This window comes from Salvelinus alpinus, chromosome 33 (assembly GCF_045679555.1).
Source record: "Salvelinus alpinus chromosome 33, SLU_Salpinus.1, whole genome shotgun sequence".
NCBI classification, from domain to species: Eukaryota; Metazoa; Chordata; class Actinopteri; order Salmoniformes; family Salmonidae; genus Salvelinus; species Salvelinus alpinus.
The window spans coordinates 25,521,715-25,541,308 of NC_092118.1; the positions used below are offsets into that span (position 1 = coordinate 25,521,715).

General features: G+C 43.5%; 1 protein-coding gene across 2 annotated transcripts in view; it reads right to left on the minus strand.

Moving 5' to 3' along the window:
- Nucleotides 1-19,594, minus strand: part of LOC139563347 (transcription initiation factor TFIID subunit 4-like) — a 106,681-nt gene that overhangs the window by 47,772 nt on the left and 39,315 nt on the right. For both annotated transcript variants that reach the window (XM_071381992.1, XM_071381991.1), the window contains 4 exons: nt 14,568-14,737; nt 11,570-11,700; nt 10,428-10,553; nt 7,332-7,388 (listed from right to left, as the gene is read on the minus strand). In XM_071381992.1, the coding sequence (XP_071238093.1) occupies nt 7,332-7,388; nt 10,428-10,553; nt 11,570-11,700; nt 14,568-14,737 (484 nt within the window). The remainder of the gene's footprint in view (nt 1-7,331; nt 7,389-10,427; nt 10,554-11,569; nt 11,701-14,567; nt 14,738-19,594) is intronic.

Here is a 19,594-nt window from a genome sequence, read left to right on the forward strand (position 1 = left end):
AATGTGACCAAATCAGTTAAAGAATAGGACTAAATCAAATCAAACTTTATTTAAAGTGCATTTAAAGTTTGATTTGATTTAGTCCTTTTCTTTCACTTAGATTTTTGGTTGAGATGGAGACGTAAATCCAACATATCAATTATTAATTTGTAGACAAACTGGAATTAAAGCCAGACTACATCAGCGGCACAGAGAAGAAACTATCCAAGCAGAAGATAAATCTCCTTCAAATGTTAAAATTTGGTTGCACTGACAAGCAAACACATTTCAATATCACTTCTGAAATGCAATACATTTAGCCTATTAACTTGTTGACAAGTTAACAAATGATACAGTATGTTGATATCACGTCTCCAACTCAACCAAAAATACAATTTAAAGAATGGGATTAAGCTTGTGGTTCAGATGGAACTATCCAAGCGGTAGATACACTACAGTTCAAAAGTTTGGGGTCACTTAGAAATTAACATGAAAAATTGTCCATTAAAATAACATGAAATTGATCAGAAATACAGTGTAGACATTGTTAATGTTGTAAATGACTATTGAAGCTGGAAACGACAGATTTTTTACGGAATATCTACAAAGGAGTACAGAGGCCCATTATCAGCAACCATCACTAATGTGTTCCAATGGCACGTTGTGTTACTGTAGCTAATCCAAGTTGATCATTTTAAAATTATGTTAGCACAGCTGAAAACTGTTGTTCTGATTAAAGAAGCAATAAAACTGTCCTTCTTTAGACTAGTTGAGTATCTGGAGCATCAGCATTAGTGGGTTCCATTACAGGCTCAAAATGGCCAGAAACAAAACACTTTCTTCTGAAACTCGTCAGTCTACTCTTGTTCCGAGAAATGAAGGCTAATCCATGCGAGAAATTGCCAAGAAACTGAAGATCTCGTACAATGCTGTGTACTACTCCCTTCACAGAACAGCGCAAACTGGCTCTAACCAGAATAGAAAGAGGAGTGTGAGCCCCCGGTGCACAATTGAGCAAGAGGACAAGTACAATTGTCACGTTCCTGACCTTATTTCCTTTATTTTGTCTTTGTTTAGTATGGTCAGGGCGTGAGTTGGGGTGGGCATTCTATGTTATGTGTTTCTATGTTGGGTTCAATGTATTAGCCTGATATGGTTCTCAATTAGGGGCAGGTGTTTTACGTTTCCTCTGACTGAGAACCATAATAAGGTAGGCTGTTCTCACTGTTTGTTTGTGGGTGATTGTTCCTGTGTCAGTGTTTGTACCACACGGGACTGTTTCGTTTCGTTCGTTCGTGTGTTCCGTCCTGTTCGTGCGTTCATGTGTTTTGTTCTCAAGTTCAGGTCTGTTCACGTCGTTTGTTATTTTGTAGTTTGTTCAAGTGTTTTTCGTCTTCGTTTAAATAAACGTGATTATGTCTTTAAACTACGCTGCATATTGGTCCAATCCTTGCTCCTCCTCAGAAGAGGAGGAAAACGAACGTTACAACAATAGAGTGTCTAGTTTGAGAAACAGAAGCCTCACAAGTCCTCAACTGGCAGCTTCATTAAATAGTACACACAAAACACCAGTCTCAACGTCAACAGTGAAGAGGTGACTCCGGGATGCTGGCCTTCTAGGCAGAGTTCCTCTGTCCAGTGTCTGTGTTATTTTGCCCATCTTATTCTTTTCATTTTATTGGCCTGAGATATGGCTTTTTCTTTGCAACTCTTCCTAGAAGGCCAGCATCCCGGGGTCACCTCTTCACTGTTGACTTTGAGACTGGTGTTTTGATGATCCTAGATTTCAGCTATGCTAACATAATTGCAAAAGGGTTTTCGAATGATCAATTAGCCTTTTAAAATGATCAACTTGGATTAGCTAACACAACGTGCCATTGGAACACAGGAGTGATGGTTGCTGATAATGGCCTCTGTACGCCTATGTACAGTTGAAGTCGGAAGTTTACATACACTTAGGTTGGAGTCATTAAAACTCGTTTTTCAACCGCTCCACACATTTCTTGTTAACAAACTATAGTTTTGGCAAGTCAGTTAGGACATCTACTTTGTGCATGACACAAGTCGTTTTTCCAACAATTGTTTACAGACAGATTATTTCACTGTATCACAATTCTAGTGGGTCAAAAGTTTACATACACTAAGTTGACTGTGCCTTTAAACAGCTTGGAAAATTCCAGAAAATAATGTAATGGCTTTAGAAGCTCCTGATAGGCTAATTGACATAATTTGAGTCAATTGGAGGTGTACATGTGGATGTATTTCAAGGCCTACCTTCAAACTCAGTGCGTCTTTGCTTGACATCATGGGAAAATCAAAAGAAATCAGCCAAGACCTCCACAAGTCTGGTTCATCCTTGGGAGCAATTTTCAAACGCCTGAAGGTACCACGTTCATCTGTACAAACTATAGTACACAAGTATAAACAACATGGGACCACGCAGCCGTCATACCGCTCAGGAAGGAGATGCGTTCTGTCTCCTAGAGATGAACGTACTTTGGTGCGAAAAGTGCAAATCAATCCCAGAACAACAGCAAAGGATCTTGTGAAGATGTTGGAGGAAACAGGTACAAAAGTATCTATATCCACAGTAAAACGAGTCCTATATCGATATAACCTGAAAGGCCGCTCAGCAAGGAAGAAGCCAGGCTGCTGTTTGCAACTGCACATGGGGACAAAGATTGTACTTTTTGGAGAAATGTCCTCTGGTCTGACGAAACAAAAATAGAACTGTTTGGCCATAATGACCATCATTATGTTTGGAGGAAAAAGGGGGAGGCTTGAAAGCACCATCCCAACCGGGAAGCACGGGGGTGGCAGCATCATGTTGTGGGGGTGCTTTGCTGAAGGAGGGACTGGTGCACTTCACAAAATAGATGGCATCTTGAGGAGGGAAAATTATGCGGATATATTGAAGCAACATCTCAAGACATCAGTCAGGAAGTTAAAGCTTGGTCGCAAATGAGTCTTCCAAATGGACAATGACCCCAAGCAGACTTCCAAAGTTGTGGCAAAATGGCTTAAGGACAACAAAGTCAAGGTATTGGAGTTGCCATCACAAAGCCCTGACCTCAATCCCATAGAACATTTGTGGGCAGAACTGAAAAAGCGTGTTCGAGCAAGGAGGCCTACAAACCTGACTCAGTTACACCAGCTCTGTCAGTAGGAATGGGCCAAAATTCACCCAACTTATTGTGGAAGGCTCCCCGAAACGTTTGACCCAAGTTAAACAATTTAAAGGCAATGCTGGGAATGTGATGAAAGAAATAAAAGCTGAAATAAATAATTCTCTCTACTATTATTCTTATATTTCACATTCTTACAATAAAGCGGTGATCCTAACTGACCTAAAACAGGGGACTGAGTTTAAATGTATTTGGCTATGGTGTATGTAAACTTCCGACTTCAACTGTAGATATTCCATTTTAAAAAATCTGCCATTTCGAGCTACAATAGTCATTTACAACATTAACAATGTCAACACTGTATTTATGATGCATTTTATGTTATTTCATGGACAAAAAAATAGCTTTTCTTTCAAAAACAAGGATATTTCTAAGTGACCCCAAACTTTTGAATGGTAGTGTACATCTCCTTCAAACGTTGATGTTGTTTGCGTTGTCAACCAAACACAATTCAAAATTACTGTTGTAATACATTAAATAATAATAATACATTGATCACTTGCACAATGTCTTTTTAATGTCATTTCAACTGCAGTCCAGGCCTATTGGTTCTGCAATTAGATGAAGCACAGTGATAACGCATTAATCGGTTGAATTAATACAACAACCAAAACTCTGACATTGTATTCCCTTTTCAACGTAGCTGTGCTTTTAAATGGTTGAAAGCACAGTGATATACTGTACATTTGGGTGACAACTAAAAATAAGACATTGTTTTTCCATTGGAATTTGGTTGTGATTTTATATGGTTGTGCTTTTAGATGGTTGAAAGCATAGTGATAACACATTGGAAATTCAACTAACTTTTGGCTGTCTTTTTGACTGGGTTGTAATCTCATTCATCAACGTCTCAACCAAATATTACCAAGTTGTCCACGTTGAAATGACGTGATGTGCCCAGTGAGATGTGAGGTCCTGGGGATGATGAGTTTAGACCAGAGAGAGTCTTCCTCTCTCCTCTCCCTGCCTCCAGACGGAGTTCTGATGATGAATCTATGGCCGCAGTGTGTCTGTGTGTCTGACACTGTGATGTATGTAGGCCTGGTCCACTCTCCCCCCACCCCTCTCTCAGTGCTGAGAGGACCTGATGATTAGGCACTGCCTCGCCTCCTGCCTCAGTGGGATTTCAGACAGAGCACACAGACCAGACCAAACAACAAAAAAATGAGGAATACTCGTTTTGGCCATTGATTTTCACTGGGGGCATTTCTAAAATAGCCCATCTGACCTTTTGGGGCGAATGTTTCTGAATGGAGGAAACAGGGGCGCTACACACGTTTGGCCTTATGCCTTTTGCTATCTGCCTGGGCGGTACTGAGGTCTGAGGGGGGAAGGGCGATGGATTAGGTTGAGGTGGAAACTGGAGAGGTCTGATAGAGGCCACATGGAGCCAAGGCTGCCATCACACTACCAGAGTATGTGTCTCTATCATACACATGCTATCATCCCACTCTGACTGGGTGTAATTCACCTGCAAGCGCCTCAATAAAGTTCACCAACACCTCCTCCCTGTTCCCTCCCAATATACCACACCTGCCTTTACAAACAAATCAGGCGCCAAATCAATTTCAACACACATTTCTTGTAACAAGTATATAACACTGTCATAGAAAATTATTTTTGGAGAGAGGGGTGGCAGGATTGTCCACCCGTCCGTCCGTTGCCTGGAAGAGCAGCTCAGCCTCATTATCCTGATGACATCTGTGTAGATGTGCTGAACAAGGAGCCGTCACCGACAGACTCCCTCCGCGGTAACCGTGGTGACACAAACAGCTAGCTCTGTCCCCTTGAGCCAGTCAGGTGATGAAAACCAGAGGCACGGGACTGAGAAACGACGGCCATTAAGCAAAAAAAGAGAGAAGGGGGGACGAAAAAACGTAGAAAAAAAACTCCCCCTGTAGTGGTGTCATCCCTAACTGTCGCACTTAACATTACATAAAGTAACAATTTCACCCCCCAACGCCCCTCCCTCTGCTCCTTCTGAAATTCTAAAATGAAAATGAGAATGTGCGCGTGCCGCGTTTCTTTCTCAGGAGATAATCTGGCCCCATCCAGATGATGAGCGGCCTGCCACTTAACGGGGAGGAGATCCACTTTGATCACACCGCCCCGGGGCGAACCTATCGCAGCAGAGCCTATTACACTGCCTCATTTGCATATGCAGCTAGGGCTTATGGGGAGGCTGAGATCTAGTCTCAAGGTTCTAAACGAATGAACAGAGCCAAGGAAAAGCACCACTTCACCTCACACTGGTGTGGTGGTAGTGTAAAATCTCTTTACAGAGAGCAGAGTGGAGGAGAGAAGATCCCCATTCTAATGTCCATAGCATACCACTTGGATTGCATGTCCAATACATTGCTTCATACTAAGTGGTACACTAGTATGGACATAGAATTTTAATGTGGCTAAGCAGCTCTATGTTGCTAGATCTACTATGGTCTACAGTGCCTTCAGAAAGTATTCACACCCCTTGACTTTTTCCATATTCTGTTGTGTTACAGTCTAAATTTAAAATGTATTAAATTGAGATGTATTTGGTCACTGGCCTACACACAATAACCCATAATGTAAAATTGTAATTATGTTTTTAGAATGAAAAGCTGAAATGTCTTGAGTCAATAAGTATTCGACCCCTTCGTTATGTGCAATAATAGTGTTTAACATGATTTTGGAATGACTACCTCATCTCTGTAACCCATACTTACAATTACCTGTACGATCCCTCAGTAAAGTGTTGCATTTCAAACACAGATTCAACCACAAAGACCAATGAGAGGAAGGAAACCGATCAGGGATTTCACTATGAGGCCAACGGTGACTTTAAAACAGTTACAGAGTTTAATGGCTGTGATAGGAGAAAACTGAGGATGGATCAACAACATTGTAGTTACTCCTAAATACCTACCTAATTGACAGAGTGAAAAGAAGGAAGCCTGTACAGAATAAAAATATTCCAAAACGTGCATCCTGTTTGCAACAAGGCACTAAAGTAACACTGCAAAAAATGTGGCAAAGCAATTAACTTTTTGCAAATCCAATACAACACATAACTGAGTACCAATCTCCATATTTTCAAGCATAGTGGTGGCGGCATCATTTTATGGGTATGCTTGTAATCATTAAGGACTGGTGAGTTTTTCAGGATAAAAAAATTATTAAATGGAGTTAAGCACAGGCAAAATTCTAGAGGAAACCTGGTTCAGTCTGCTTTACACCAGACACTGGGAGATGAATTCACCTTTTAGCAGGACAATAACGTAAAACACAAGACCAAATATACATTGGAGTTGCTTACCAAGAAGACAGTGAATGAGTGGCCGAGATAAAGCTTTGACTTATTTTATCCCTGATGTCCTTACACAGCTCTCTAGTCTTGGCCATTGTGGAGAGGTTGGAGTCTGTTTGATTGAGTGTGTGGACAGGTGTCTTTTATACAGGTAACGAGTTCAAACAGGTGCAGTTAATACAGGTAATGAGTGGAGAACAGGAGGGCTTCTTAAAGAAAAACTAACAGGTCTGTGAGAGCCGGAATTCTTACTGGTTGGTAGGTGATCAAATACTTAAGTCATGCAATAAAATGCAAATTAATTACTTAAAAATCATACAATGTGATTTTCTGGATTTTTGTTTTAGATTCAGTCTCTCACAGTTGAAGTGTACCTATGATAAAAAATTACAGACCTCTACATGCTTTGTAAGTAGGAAAACCTGCAAAATCGGCAGTGTATCAAATACTTGTTCTCCCCACTGTATAACTGTGACAGTAAACATATTTCTATCAGCCTTTACAATGCAAATGGCTCTACGGAAAGTGCTATGGTGAATATTAAACCGGTACTCACAACACTGATAGGCTCCCCCAATCTATCTCTTTGAAAGAGCCATGAACAATGAACAGCAGTCTCCAAAATGTTATCGGGAGCCAGAAAAGAGAGATGGAGAGAGAGAAAGAGAGAGAAAAGAGAAGGAGGATCTCTTTGGTGTGGTGTCTCTGTTCTATAGAAACCACTTTTCCAAACGAGGCGGACATCAATCAGCACAAATAATTCCTACAACTTTTTAAGTCAGACCTTTAAATGGCATTACATATGTAGCGAGGCATGAAAAATGTATATGTTGAAGTCTTGGGAAAATGTCAAGGGTAATGATCTCCAGCACAGCGCTTACCTCCTTAGCTTTTTGTTTCAGCCGAGCCTGCTCTGGGTCCTCTTGCCTGGAGCGACTCTGCAGAGTTAAAAGGGGGGGGGGGGACACACAGGTTAACAGCTGGTTTAAGGACCCCCTCATCTGTTGCAGCCAGCACAAAAATAGTACAAAATGGGAACAGGATACAAGGTGTCAAGGACATCGTATTTGGATTCATAGAAGTGCAATTGAGCGCCCGAGGCCAGTGCCCTTTAAACCTGCGCCAAATCCCGCCGTAAATAAGCTGCTGGAGGGAAATTCTAATCAAAGGAGGTTATTAAAAATTCTGCGCGAGCCAGCAGAGCACACAGGGCCGGGAGAATGTGCTCAAACTCAGAAAGTCACAGGCACTCTGTCTGTCTGTCTGTCCCTCTTTTGTTCCGGTGCCACTGCTCTGTTCTGTGTGTGTGTGTGTGTGTGTGTGTGTGTGTGTGTGTGTGTGTGTGTGTGTGTGTGTGTGTGTGTGTGTGTGTGTGTGTGTGTGTGTGTGTGTGTGTGTGTGTGTGTGTGTGTGTGTGTGTGTGTGTGTGTGTGTGTGTGTGTGTGTGTGTGTGTGTGTGTGTGTTTTGTGTGTGTGTTGTGTATGCGGATCTCTCTAGAGTCAGGACCAGAGTCCACAGTACTGGAGCGCCACTGTAATTAGTCAGTCAGAGCTGAGCTGCCTGTGCAGCTTGTACCTGTCTGTGTGAGCTGTTAACCACAGGGCTTCCAATTAACCATACAGGGACTCTTCTAAAAGCTCACTGTTAGTGGCACCCTGCCAGATCACCACACTATCACAGTACTAGCCTACTGTAGCTATCAGAGACGCAGTGTACTTCTTCTATGAGTCTATGAAAGAAAGATAGATACACTGTTGAATGCTCCCACAGTTTTATTGTACAACGTTTCGACCCGTAGGTCTTCGTCTATGCTATGGTAATACACGCAGCTAACAGTGCTGCACCCTGCCATAGCAATTAGAATAATTCTCTAAAAAAATCTACTTCATGTTTCACTAGCATAAATTCATTTAGCTTGAATGAAGGTTAGGGATATGACTAGTAATGGTCCAATGTGTCTTTAACATAGCCTAACCTCTCTAAGAGCATGGTCATCCCAGTGGTGTTAAAGACTACTTCATTAATATCTCTGAACGTGATGCTCCTCCTGATGTTTCTTTTTTCTACTATAAGCAATCAAATGCTATTTGCCTTCAGTGGTGCTGGAAAGCAAGAGTCTAGCTACCCGTTCCCTGGCTCCTTCCCTCCCTCCATCCCTCCTTCCCTCACTACCTCATGAACAGATCCAGTCGTCTTGCCCTGCTCCTTGCTAATTGGCTTTAAATATATCAGGCGGTTCACGTACTGGTCGGTGTCTCAACTAAAACGACTGCATTTGCCCTCCAGTCGGCCAGAGCATCCCTGAAGACCTGAGTCATATTTTAAATGGACGGAGGAGTGTGAGCGGAGGAGGGGATTATTTTAGTAGATTCTTATTTAAGAGGTCAAATTATAAGGGAGCCCCAGCGTGGAGCCTGGCTGTCAGCGGGGAGAAAACAGGGACAAAGATGGACTGTTTACAAAGGGCCATGGTGGTACTGACATGCTTTACATCTCCTCTGTCAGCTCAGCTGTCCTGACCGCCCCTTCTCTCTCTCTCTCTCGCTCTCTCTAGAAAGGGAAGGGGACAGGACACAAAGGGTGCATAACAGTACAGTGGCTGGATGCTGGATCCACCCTCACTACTGTTTGAATACCCCAGTTAGATACTGAAATATACTGTAGGAGGTGTATAGTGGAAATGGACAAGTCAAATTAATTAATGTGCCTCAAAACCATCCTATGACATAATAATGAGCCCAGACAATACATATTGCATATTAGTTATACAGTTATACTAAAGATTTTTTCAGGTGTGATAAACTGATGTTTAGTACAACTTCCTGTCATATACTCCTTCTAAAGACACTTGCAGTTAGGCAATAAGATTGCATCTTTTTTTAAATAACAAAATAAAGCTTGGTGCTGAACAGCTTTGCTGTCAAGGCAGTAGTTTCCTAACTCCCAATTTTAACAGCGGCAAGGCGGGTCACTGTTCATCAGTCTGACTGTTTCTAATGTCCTGCATGGCAGGCAGGACCAGACCATAACAATGCTGTTAACACAGGGAAGTGGTAATGCAATCAGCTGTGGGACATTGTCTCTGTTGAAGATGTATTAAATGAAGCAAGCTTCTCTCTAATGTCTCACCGTGGGGCATTTCCCTTCAAAACACATTCTATTGGTGGTGACAGTATTGAACTTTTGCATCATACTGTATGTCTAATGAATTATGTACCTGTCTTCTTTGATAGATTGTATGAAGTATGTGAGAACTTATTCAAGTCATTTCACAATCTTATACAAGTTAAGTGTGTGCTTAAAGGTGTTTTTACACCAGTCTCAACAGCCTGAGTGTGACTTGATGGACACACATGAGTGTGCAGAGACTGCCTAGATGCAATTCATCTGTTCTGAGACTGTAAGGCTCTCTGAGGCTCCCCTGCCCACTACTGTTGAAGCTGGTTCTCCTGAGTACTGAGATGGCTGACACGACACGCTTTTAGCTCTGGGCGTGTCAGCGGGTATGTGAGGAGGATCAGATCAGAGAACTGTATAGAGTTCCACAGTGGTTCCTCTGCTTGTTGTGTTTGGGGACAATGAGAGGACAAAGGAGCCCTAGAGCGAGGGGGTGGGAGAACACACTGAGGTCACTCTACGGAGGACACACTCGGTTTCATCTGTTAGCTAGGGCCTGGGCAGGAACAGCGAAGACACCACACTGCCCTAGACACTGACAAGGAACACACACCACAGCACAGCTAAACACTACCTTACACACCACCTCACACACAAGTAACACACACAATAGCGCCTACACTGGCCTTCATGGTGTATTAGGTAGGCTTGGAAAAGGGGTAACTGAAACTGGTAAGATTTCAGCGTATTGCCAAATTGGGCTAAAGATCAGGATTGAATGTGATAACACTTCATTGACTGTGTGGTTGTAACTAAAAGGGATATATGCCGTTATAACAAGAAGGCGACTAGGACTTACTTTAGCTGCTTTGAATAGGATCTCTCTCTCCTGTTCATCCTTCCTCTGCTTCTCTATCCTCTCCAGCTGCTCAAAGAACTTTAGCTGCGACCGCACGTCTGCCGACTGCTCATACCCCTCCTCATCCTGCAGAGAGACAGAGAGGGGGGAAGAAAGAAAAAGAGAGTGAGTGGAGGAAAAATAACTTAAGATCCTAAGAAGATCTCATTTTAACCACAAGTTTGGATAAACATATTACTACAACTTTAGACACCTCGTCTCTCTCAACCACCAGTTTGGATAACTAATCACAACTTTTCTTTGTTTACAGGTATCACTGCTTCTCGTTGTGTTAAATATGTTGTTCTGCACTTGAGAGATGGGAAGATGAGACAAGTTTCAGAAGGAAAACAAAGTTTGTGGGTCATCAAAAAGTTAATATGACAATTGTTTATTCCCTGTGTGTGTCTCTGTCTCTCTGTTCTCCCCCAAAACCCTTTATCAGTTTCTCTCACTCTATCTCCCTCTCTGTGGCGATGTGAGGAGCTGGGTGGCAGAGCAGAGCACAGAGTGGAGTGACATCTGAGGGTTTGTCACCACGCGCACGTCTCTCTCATCCTTCCTCCTTTGTTCAGAGCTGAGCCTGCACTCCTCTCCTCCTCCGTAACTCAGTCGAGCCGTGCTCTCTCTTTCAGGCCGCCCGCCCGGCTGGTTTTTTCGCTGATGTCAACAGAGTGGCTTCACAGAGACGAGGAGACTTCACGCATCTAACACGCCTCATTTACAAACCGCAAAAAAGACTAAACAAGACAGGGACAGCTGTAGCCCACCACCCCTCTCCTCTGCCTCACATACACACAGGAAAACAGCTTTCAAAGTTGCTATGTTTTTTGCTTTTTTTGTAAATTTTTTTTTACAAGGAGCAGAGTTGAATTAACTTTATTGTAAACCAATTAAATGTTGTTACATTGCTATATTCAAGGCTAAAAGTTAATGTCACCCATGCTGGTGTGCCAGACAGAGGCCTGCAAAAGATCTATCAGGTATTTTTCAAAGTTTTGAAGAATATGTTTCTGTGGAAACTGTGCTATGGTGTTTATCACTTAAGTGTAAAAAGCGCCCTCCTCCTCATAGGTATGTCTGTCTCTGGCACGACTACTTACTTTACCGCCGTCCATCCTGTGCTGTGCGATGGAGGAGACCTTCTCCAGCACAGTGCGGAGTCGGGACTGGGTAGCGTGGGAGATGAAGTTCACAGCCTCCATAGGAACCTCTGACACGCCAAACTTCTTAGCTTAGGGTCACAGACAGACAGAAGGACTCCAACATTAATACACGCTGATCTTCCCAAATCCCAGTCTGAAAAGGCTTTTCATACTACTGAACCAAGCTGAGCCGAACCAAACCAAGCTGTAATGAGCTGGCCTGGTTCCACATCCACCATAGTTGTTGGAACCATGCTAAAAAGGACAAAGCAAAACATTTGAGCCAGCACAGTTTGGTTTAGGTCAGGACGATAGTGTGAAAAAGGTATTCGTTTAATAATGATAAAGCTCTGTCTAGACGTTTCACAGTTCTAGTGCCATGTTGAGAATAGTATCCAAGTATGAATTGCCAAGCTCTTACTCTGCAGTCTTTCATGTGTGTAGCTGTAAACAACATTGGCCAACCTTAACTTTAAAGGATCATTTCGACTAGTTTTCTGTCAGTAAACAGTTTGTGAAGTCATAATTCAGAGGACAGAGTTTAGGAGGTTAGGATCTGTTTTTCTTCCTTTTTAATATTCCATTAACAGAATGTTCTCTCTGGTACACTTTTAAGTAAACCACACCAATTATTTAAATCAGCCGTACTGTACACACATCTTTTCCCGGTCTAACATCTCGAAAGGATCGAGATCCGTATAAGCCTGATAATTAGTGTGAAAATTCAAAAACATTTTCTCTGGGTCATAAGCGATGTCAAAAGGTAAAATACTAAAGGCTTCCACTCTCCTACAAACTGAGATCTTCAAGGCACCGAGACAAAGAAAGCCAAGTTCTCTATGAAATAAATACCTTCCTCAATGTACAATGTAGTCCACACCAGCACCTGGCTTAGGACTATAGGAGAGTATAAACAGCATTGAATTGCTTTAGTGTTAGTTTCCAACCACCTTAACAGGCTTTATTTTGTACTGTTTTTACTGGTAATCTCATCTGCCCTTAAATAGAGAAAAGTGAACTTTCTGCACTGAACACGAGTGAGTCTCTTTGGAGTTGAGTACTTCTGTATGCGTCTCTGCAGAATTGGACCTCTGAGGTACCAGTGCACATTTACTTTGAGAGGCTATTCTAGAGAACTCCAGCTGTGCATATTTTCTAGGCCCTGGGAGTCAGGAGGGAGTTGCTGCTTGCAGTTTCACAAATGAAACTGGCCCATGGCTCAAGGACAAGCCTGAGGAACGATGGAGAGGGGAGGAGAGAAGAGAGATAGAAAGAGAGAAGTGGGTGAGAGGAGAGAGAGATATGGGAAGAGATAGAAAGAGAAAAAAGGAGAAAGAAAGAAACGGGGAGAGAGAAACAAGCTCCTGGACATTCTGAAAGACACAAGGTTCCCTGGTCCTCACCAGGTCTGAATCTACCCTGCCCCGCTGTACATCTCCCTGTCCAGTGTTGGCAGCAGAGAGCAGAGGGCAGCATGAAGCAGAGGGGTGAGTCAGGGCTGTGTACCACTGTGTGAGGAGGACCACATCCCCACTAGCCTCTGATTGAGCAGAGTTGGCAGGCTGGGGAGCCTCCCTTGGTTCTGCTGCCAGCTGAGAGTTCTCCACAGCCCATCACTGACACAACAAAGCCGCCCAAGTGCCACTGCCCCAGCAGGGGGCACCATGGCCTCCCACCCACCCGGCCCCCGCACAGCACCAAGCCCCCAGAGCAAGATTTACATTTTTAACCCCCTCCTCCCCAAGGCGACGGGATAACAACCTCACCAATGTACCGTCTAACAGCACATGACCTCTGGGCCTCATTGTCACCGTCACCGTGGATACTTAATTGAGGTAAAACAAGAAGAAACGTCTTAGTGCTAAAACTCCCTGTTGTGTTTGAATTCTATTCTACTGTGTGATTTTTAATGTAATGTGTATTCAAGACTTAGTTGTTTATGGTAATATTATTGAATTGCACTTTCACACATTAGGCTTAGACATTTCCGACACAGTGCAAAAAGGCCTGAAGTGTAACAAAGTGCCATTTACCAGTACCACCATTGAATGTGCCTAACGAGAGGCCAATACATTGTAGATACTAGTCTATCACATGGTAAACCCTCACATGAATTCTAATATGAACAGAGACTGATTCCACTGGTCCGTGAATCATCTCATATTCGCAAATAGGACAGTATCTGAATGTGGAGCTCCAATCAAAAAACAGAAGAACAAAATCAAGTCTTGTAACTCTCTTCCTTCAGTCTACAGGACAATCTGACAAGCAGCCTTCAAAAGACAGCTCTATAAAGTATTTATGTCAGGGCCTGGGGTCTAGTAAGTTCAGACAGACACTGAAGAATTCATTAAAGGAGGTGAAAGAACTGTTAAGTGCATCATGTTTAAAATGAGGGAGGCCAGAAAGGAGCGTCTGCTCGGGCCTGGCCTGCAACATCCCATCAGGGGAAGTAAATCAAACTGTCTGTCTTTAGTGATGACACTACAGATGCAGAAACAACAAGGAGAATACAAGAAAACACAAAGCTAACAGATAGATTTCATCACACACACAGACAGGGGTCTGGCCTATATTTTCTAAAGCAACACACGTTTGAAGGAACATGATTCTGTTTGGTACACATGTTCATGAATAAATTCAAGATAAATCTGAAGATAATAATCACTATGATGAAAATGAAGATCAGCATCATCGGCAACACTTGATGATTATGGAATGATTATTATGGACCTGGAGATAATACTAACCGTGAAGACAACGATACTGTACATGATTCCACCTCAATTCTCTATGATTTAATGACTTTAAAGACTAAATGTGTATGCAACTTCTATTGTTCTATTGCTGTGAACAAGGCCTCATTATCATACACTATATGGGTAGTCTTTAGAGGTTTCTCTAGTGAGGGTGTCATCATGTACTATAACGTACTGTAGTAGTGTACTGTCCGTACCTGTCTCCAGGATGCGTCTGTGTAACAGGCCCGGGTGAAGGAAGGCCTCATCTTTACAGGAGCGGATGTGTGTTCCCACCAGCTCAGAGTTGGTGGCCAGGATACGAGCGCTCTCTTCATTCAGGTTCACCCCCGCCATGTACGCCACATCGTTAATGTCATCATCATCCCTGGAAACAAATAGATGGAGGATTCATTTTTTAAGGGCTCTACAAATGTAGTTTGTTTTTGCAAACTTGTAGTGTATTTGAGTTTTAAAAATAAATCTAAAGTTGTAATTTCCACTTAGAAATGTCAGACTTGTTTTGCCCTCATGAAAAATGTATCAACCACTACAAAAATGGCAATGAATTATAATCAACATAATAATTCAAATGTCCTGTTGCTGCAGGACTATTTTCCTGCTGTAGCAAACTGGCTCAAATTAAGATCCTACATCTGTACATTAGCTCTTACAACAATGTCTGTATAAAACAATATTGTATGTGTCCCTTTTACAGTATTAGTTTACATGTCCCTATAGACAATTACAGAGCTGTTCCTGTGGAAAACTGACAGATTTTCTCATGTCATTCAAGGTGCAATCGTACAGGGAATGTAGTGTATGCACTTGGTAATGTCATGATTCAGAGGTGTATAAGCTGCTCATAAAATACACTATTTTAATAGGTTTTATTCCATCCAGAGTCCATTTGAGTCAGCATATAGTAGGATTGACAACGTTTGGATGGCGGGGAGCTGGGTAAGGATGCACAGGAGGATTGGAACTGCTGTGTGATGAATCTGGCAATATACTAATATCAACAAACACTGTATACAGACCACTCTGCTGAGAACAGCAATATCATCCAGTACTAGTCCAGTGGAAATATCCACCACCATTTTGATTCACAACACGAGCTGGCTTCTCAATACATTGGTCATTTTCTTAAATATGAGCTTTTTTACAATTCATACATAGGTTTGGATCAGTAAAATGTATTAGATATAGTATTTGAGGTAAACAGTAACAAGGGGATAAAGGACCAGGAAGACCCATTGAGGTCAAGGTCCTCCCCAAGGATGACCATCATTAAAAGAATGGAGTGTCTGACCCAAACAGTTCACCTTTAATTGTAGGTTTTGGGTGAATCTGACATTGACAGTCACCAGGCCTAAATCCTCTTTCCAGTCTCTATGAGTGAGTACCCTAACAGGGGAACGAGTGCTGTGGTAACCTGGTTGTGGCTGGCAATGCCCTGTGCTCATCATCCATGGAAACACTGCCTCCCTCCCTCGCTCACTGGGCTGGAGGAACCACTGAGTGGCGGTGACAGAGGGCACAGAGAACCACAGAACACACACAGGGCAGCCGCTCACTGCCTCCCTCGCCCGTTCCTTCGCCTCCCCTCTAAAGTAATTGGCGTTCGCACCGCCAGCAGCCGCTGGTTCCGACCGTCAGAAGTTACGTGTTGCGGGGGCCACGCACGTTGATGCTGCCTTGTTCTCTAGTCTCTGCCCGCAGCGGGCGGGCGTCCATGTGTGGGAACACATCGCCATCGTCAGCGGCAGGCATTGCACCCCGCTGATGTCTTCCTGTTCCTCTGTAAGGCCACGAGCACCTATATGAGTCCTGACATCCCGGCAGGAGGTTGACAAAGACGATTAGAGCTCCTTCCTGCACCAAGAGATCTCACTAGACCCTCTACTCACCCTGCCAGTCCCAGTCCTACTCTCTCTGAGTCTAATAATGAACCTCCATGTAGAATCTACCCAACAACACTCTCATGATACAGGAGATGTTACACTATGTTATTATTATATATCTCCCCTCCTACTGTAGGCTATACACCTTCATCTTCACGACCGTCATCTTCATCAACACCCAACACCCTGGCCTCCTAACCTCATTATCCATTAAATAAATAAACCATCATATGTAATGATGAATAACACATAAAGTTACACAACACAGCTAGTGGACATGGACATGCTATGTTGCTATGCAAATAACTCCCTTATTCCTGTTTCTTAATAGCACAGCTAGATGTCTCCTGTGTTTGGGGAGGCTACAACCAAATGGAAATGCAAGACATGGTTGACATTAAAAATGAGTTATGAAACGCATAACAAAAAGACTCCTGAACGAATGTACAGTACCTTCTCCTCTCACTAATAAAGGTGAGATGTAATTAGGTTCCACTATGGAGGAAAAGACACCTCTCAATGATTGGTTTGGCTTTGCTGCAGGACATGACACCCAGAGCAACATGAATACATATGCATGCATTTTCCATATCAAACCTGGATGGGAGAGAGGGCACGCCATAGATGGGGAGTTGGATTGCTCTGCCATTTAGAAGGAGCATGTGTATGTGTGGAATGGGGGCATCCAGTCAGGGACCAGGATCCAGGGCCAGACAGGGATCGTTTCTGATACCTCCCCCCAGAGAGTGCCCCCTGTGCCACGGTAGGGGTCGTCCACCGAGCCATCTGAGTGACTAACACCCCTGAGACCCCTCCATGTAGCTAGTCATACCTCACAGTGAGTGAGACACACACACACAGTCACACACACAGTCACACACACAGGCTCAGCCCACAGCAGCTTCCTTAGTTCCTCAATGTGCACTACAGCCTGTCGCTTTAGACAACGCTGACTGCTGCCAATATGTATCAAAGCCAGTGTACTGCAGTTTAAACACGTTCCCTCTCTGTGTGTCCGGCCTGGTCTGGACGTGAATGAGTTGGACGGGGGCCGGGGTAGAGGGACGTATGCCCCAGACCAGACATACAGTGGAGGGGCAGTAGGATTTGGGGGAATGATGGTGAGCTCACCGCTGGCATTTTAACCTTTATTTAACTAGGCAAGTCAGTTAAGAACAAATTCTTATTTTCAATGACTGCCTACCGGGGAACAGTGGGTTAACTGCCTTGTTTAGGGGCAGAACAACAGATTTTTACCTTAACAGCTCGGAATTCGATCCAGCAACCTTTCGGTTACTGGCCCAACGCTCTTACCACTAGGCTACCTGCCGCGGCATTGGGCTGAGGGGGCTGACGTCTGAGACGGCTGAGGGCTGAGAACTAGGGGATGAGGGCCGGCTGTGATTAAAGCGGATGTTGGGTGTTTACAGAAAGCATGGAGGGAGAGACCAGCGGCTTCCACTCAGCACTGTAAACCTACACTGTGGCTGCCTGTCTGTCAGTCTGTCAGTCTGTCAGTGGTCACCACAGCAGAGCACACTGGAACTCACCGGGAACCCCACAGGCCCTGCGGTCTGAACACAAACCAGCACAACACAACACAACGCAACACATCACAACACAGCACAGCACATAACAACATAACGCAACACAACACAACATAGCACTACACAGCACATCCCAACACAGCACAACACAACACAGCACAGCACATAACAACATAACACAACATAACACAAAACAGCACTACACAGCACATCCCAACACAGCACATCCCAACACAGCACAACGCAACACATCACAGCACAGCACATAACAACATAACGCAACACAACACAGCACTACACAACACAGCACAACACAACACAGCACATCCCAACACAGCACATAACAACACAGGACAACGCAACACATCACAGCACACCAACACAGCACATAACACAGCATAACACAACAGAGCACAACACAACACAGCACATTCCAACACAGCACATAACAACACAGCACAATGCAACAAAATTCAACACAACACATCACAGCACATCACATCACAACAGATAAATAAATACATAGGTCAAGGTGGAGACACTAGAGGGGTTATGCCTGGTTGATTCTATTTGGAGCATGTTTGACTGGTTATAAGCTGAATCTCTGAGATCATAGTCTATTCAACCCCTATCCACTTAACTACTCAACCCTAGCATTATATTCTTCACAAAGGGAAACAATACAAATCTGATGTTACACAAAACACCATCTACATAGCACAACACTGGGCAGTGGAAGGAGGGGGGAGTATTTAAGATCAAACAAAAAATGCCTACAGTACAATCTCAGTATCATCACTATTTTAAGAGGGGGGAAACTCCCACCATCCCTCTCCATTTCTGGCCTATTGCGCACCAATGCCGGGAAGGAGTGGCTGAGAGTGCTCTGAGGTGAGAGGATATACACACGCCACAGGGCTCTGTTCCAACATGCTCTTATGTCCTCAGGAGGGGAACAGTATAGAGGTACATACAGCCCTGCCCTACCAGGGACTACTACACTACACAGCCAGACAACAGGGATTCCTAATCCATGTCAACAAGCAGAGTAGAGGGGGTAGTGCTGGTGAGGATATATTAACCTTATTTGATTGAGCTGACATGAAACCAGTGTGTAGCCTATGTACTGTATGGTTAGCCAGTATAGTGCACTGCTAGGGCAGGGAGGCAATGCGTGGTTTGTGTAAACATGGAGGCAGAAGCAACAGAGGGAAAGGTTGTCAGCAACAAGCAGCCCTGACAGCTTAATTATCAAGGCCACTATTGGTTTATCAATCAGGGCCCGGGGCGGATACTTTCCCCTCAGGAGGGGAGGCCATTACCATGAACCTGGTGTCCTACTATGGGCTCGGAGCCAGTGGTGTAAAGTAACGAAGTAAAAATATTTTGAAGTACTACTTAAGTATTTTGGGGGGTATCTGTACTTTACTTTTACTCACCTACATTCCTAAATAAAATAATGCACTTTTTACTCCTTTTCCCTGACACCCAAAAGTACACCCAAAAGTACTCGTTACATTTTGAATGCGTAGCAGGAGAGGAAAATGTACATACATACGCACGCACTCACAAACTACGATGTGCGCAATCACGCATACACACACACATAAGCACCTATACTTATAGGTCAGATTGTAAAGATCTTTTTTCATGAAGACGCTTTTTACAAAGATGAAACGAGCTGAAGAACCTGGAGGGAGGGTGGGGGCAACCATAAACATCTATATTAACAGGGGGCAACCATAAACATCTATATTAACAGGGGGCAACCATAAACATCTATATTAACAGGGG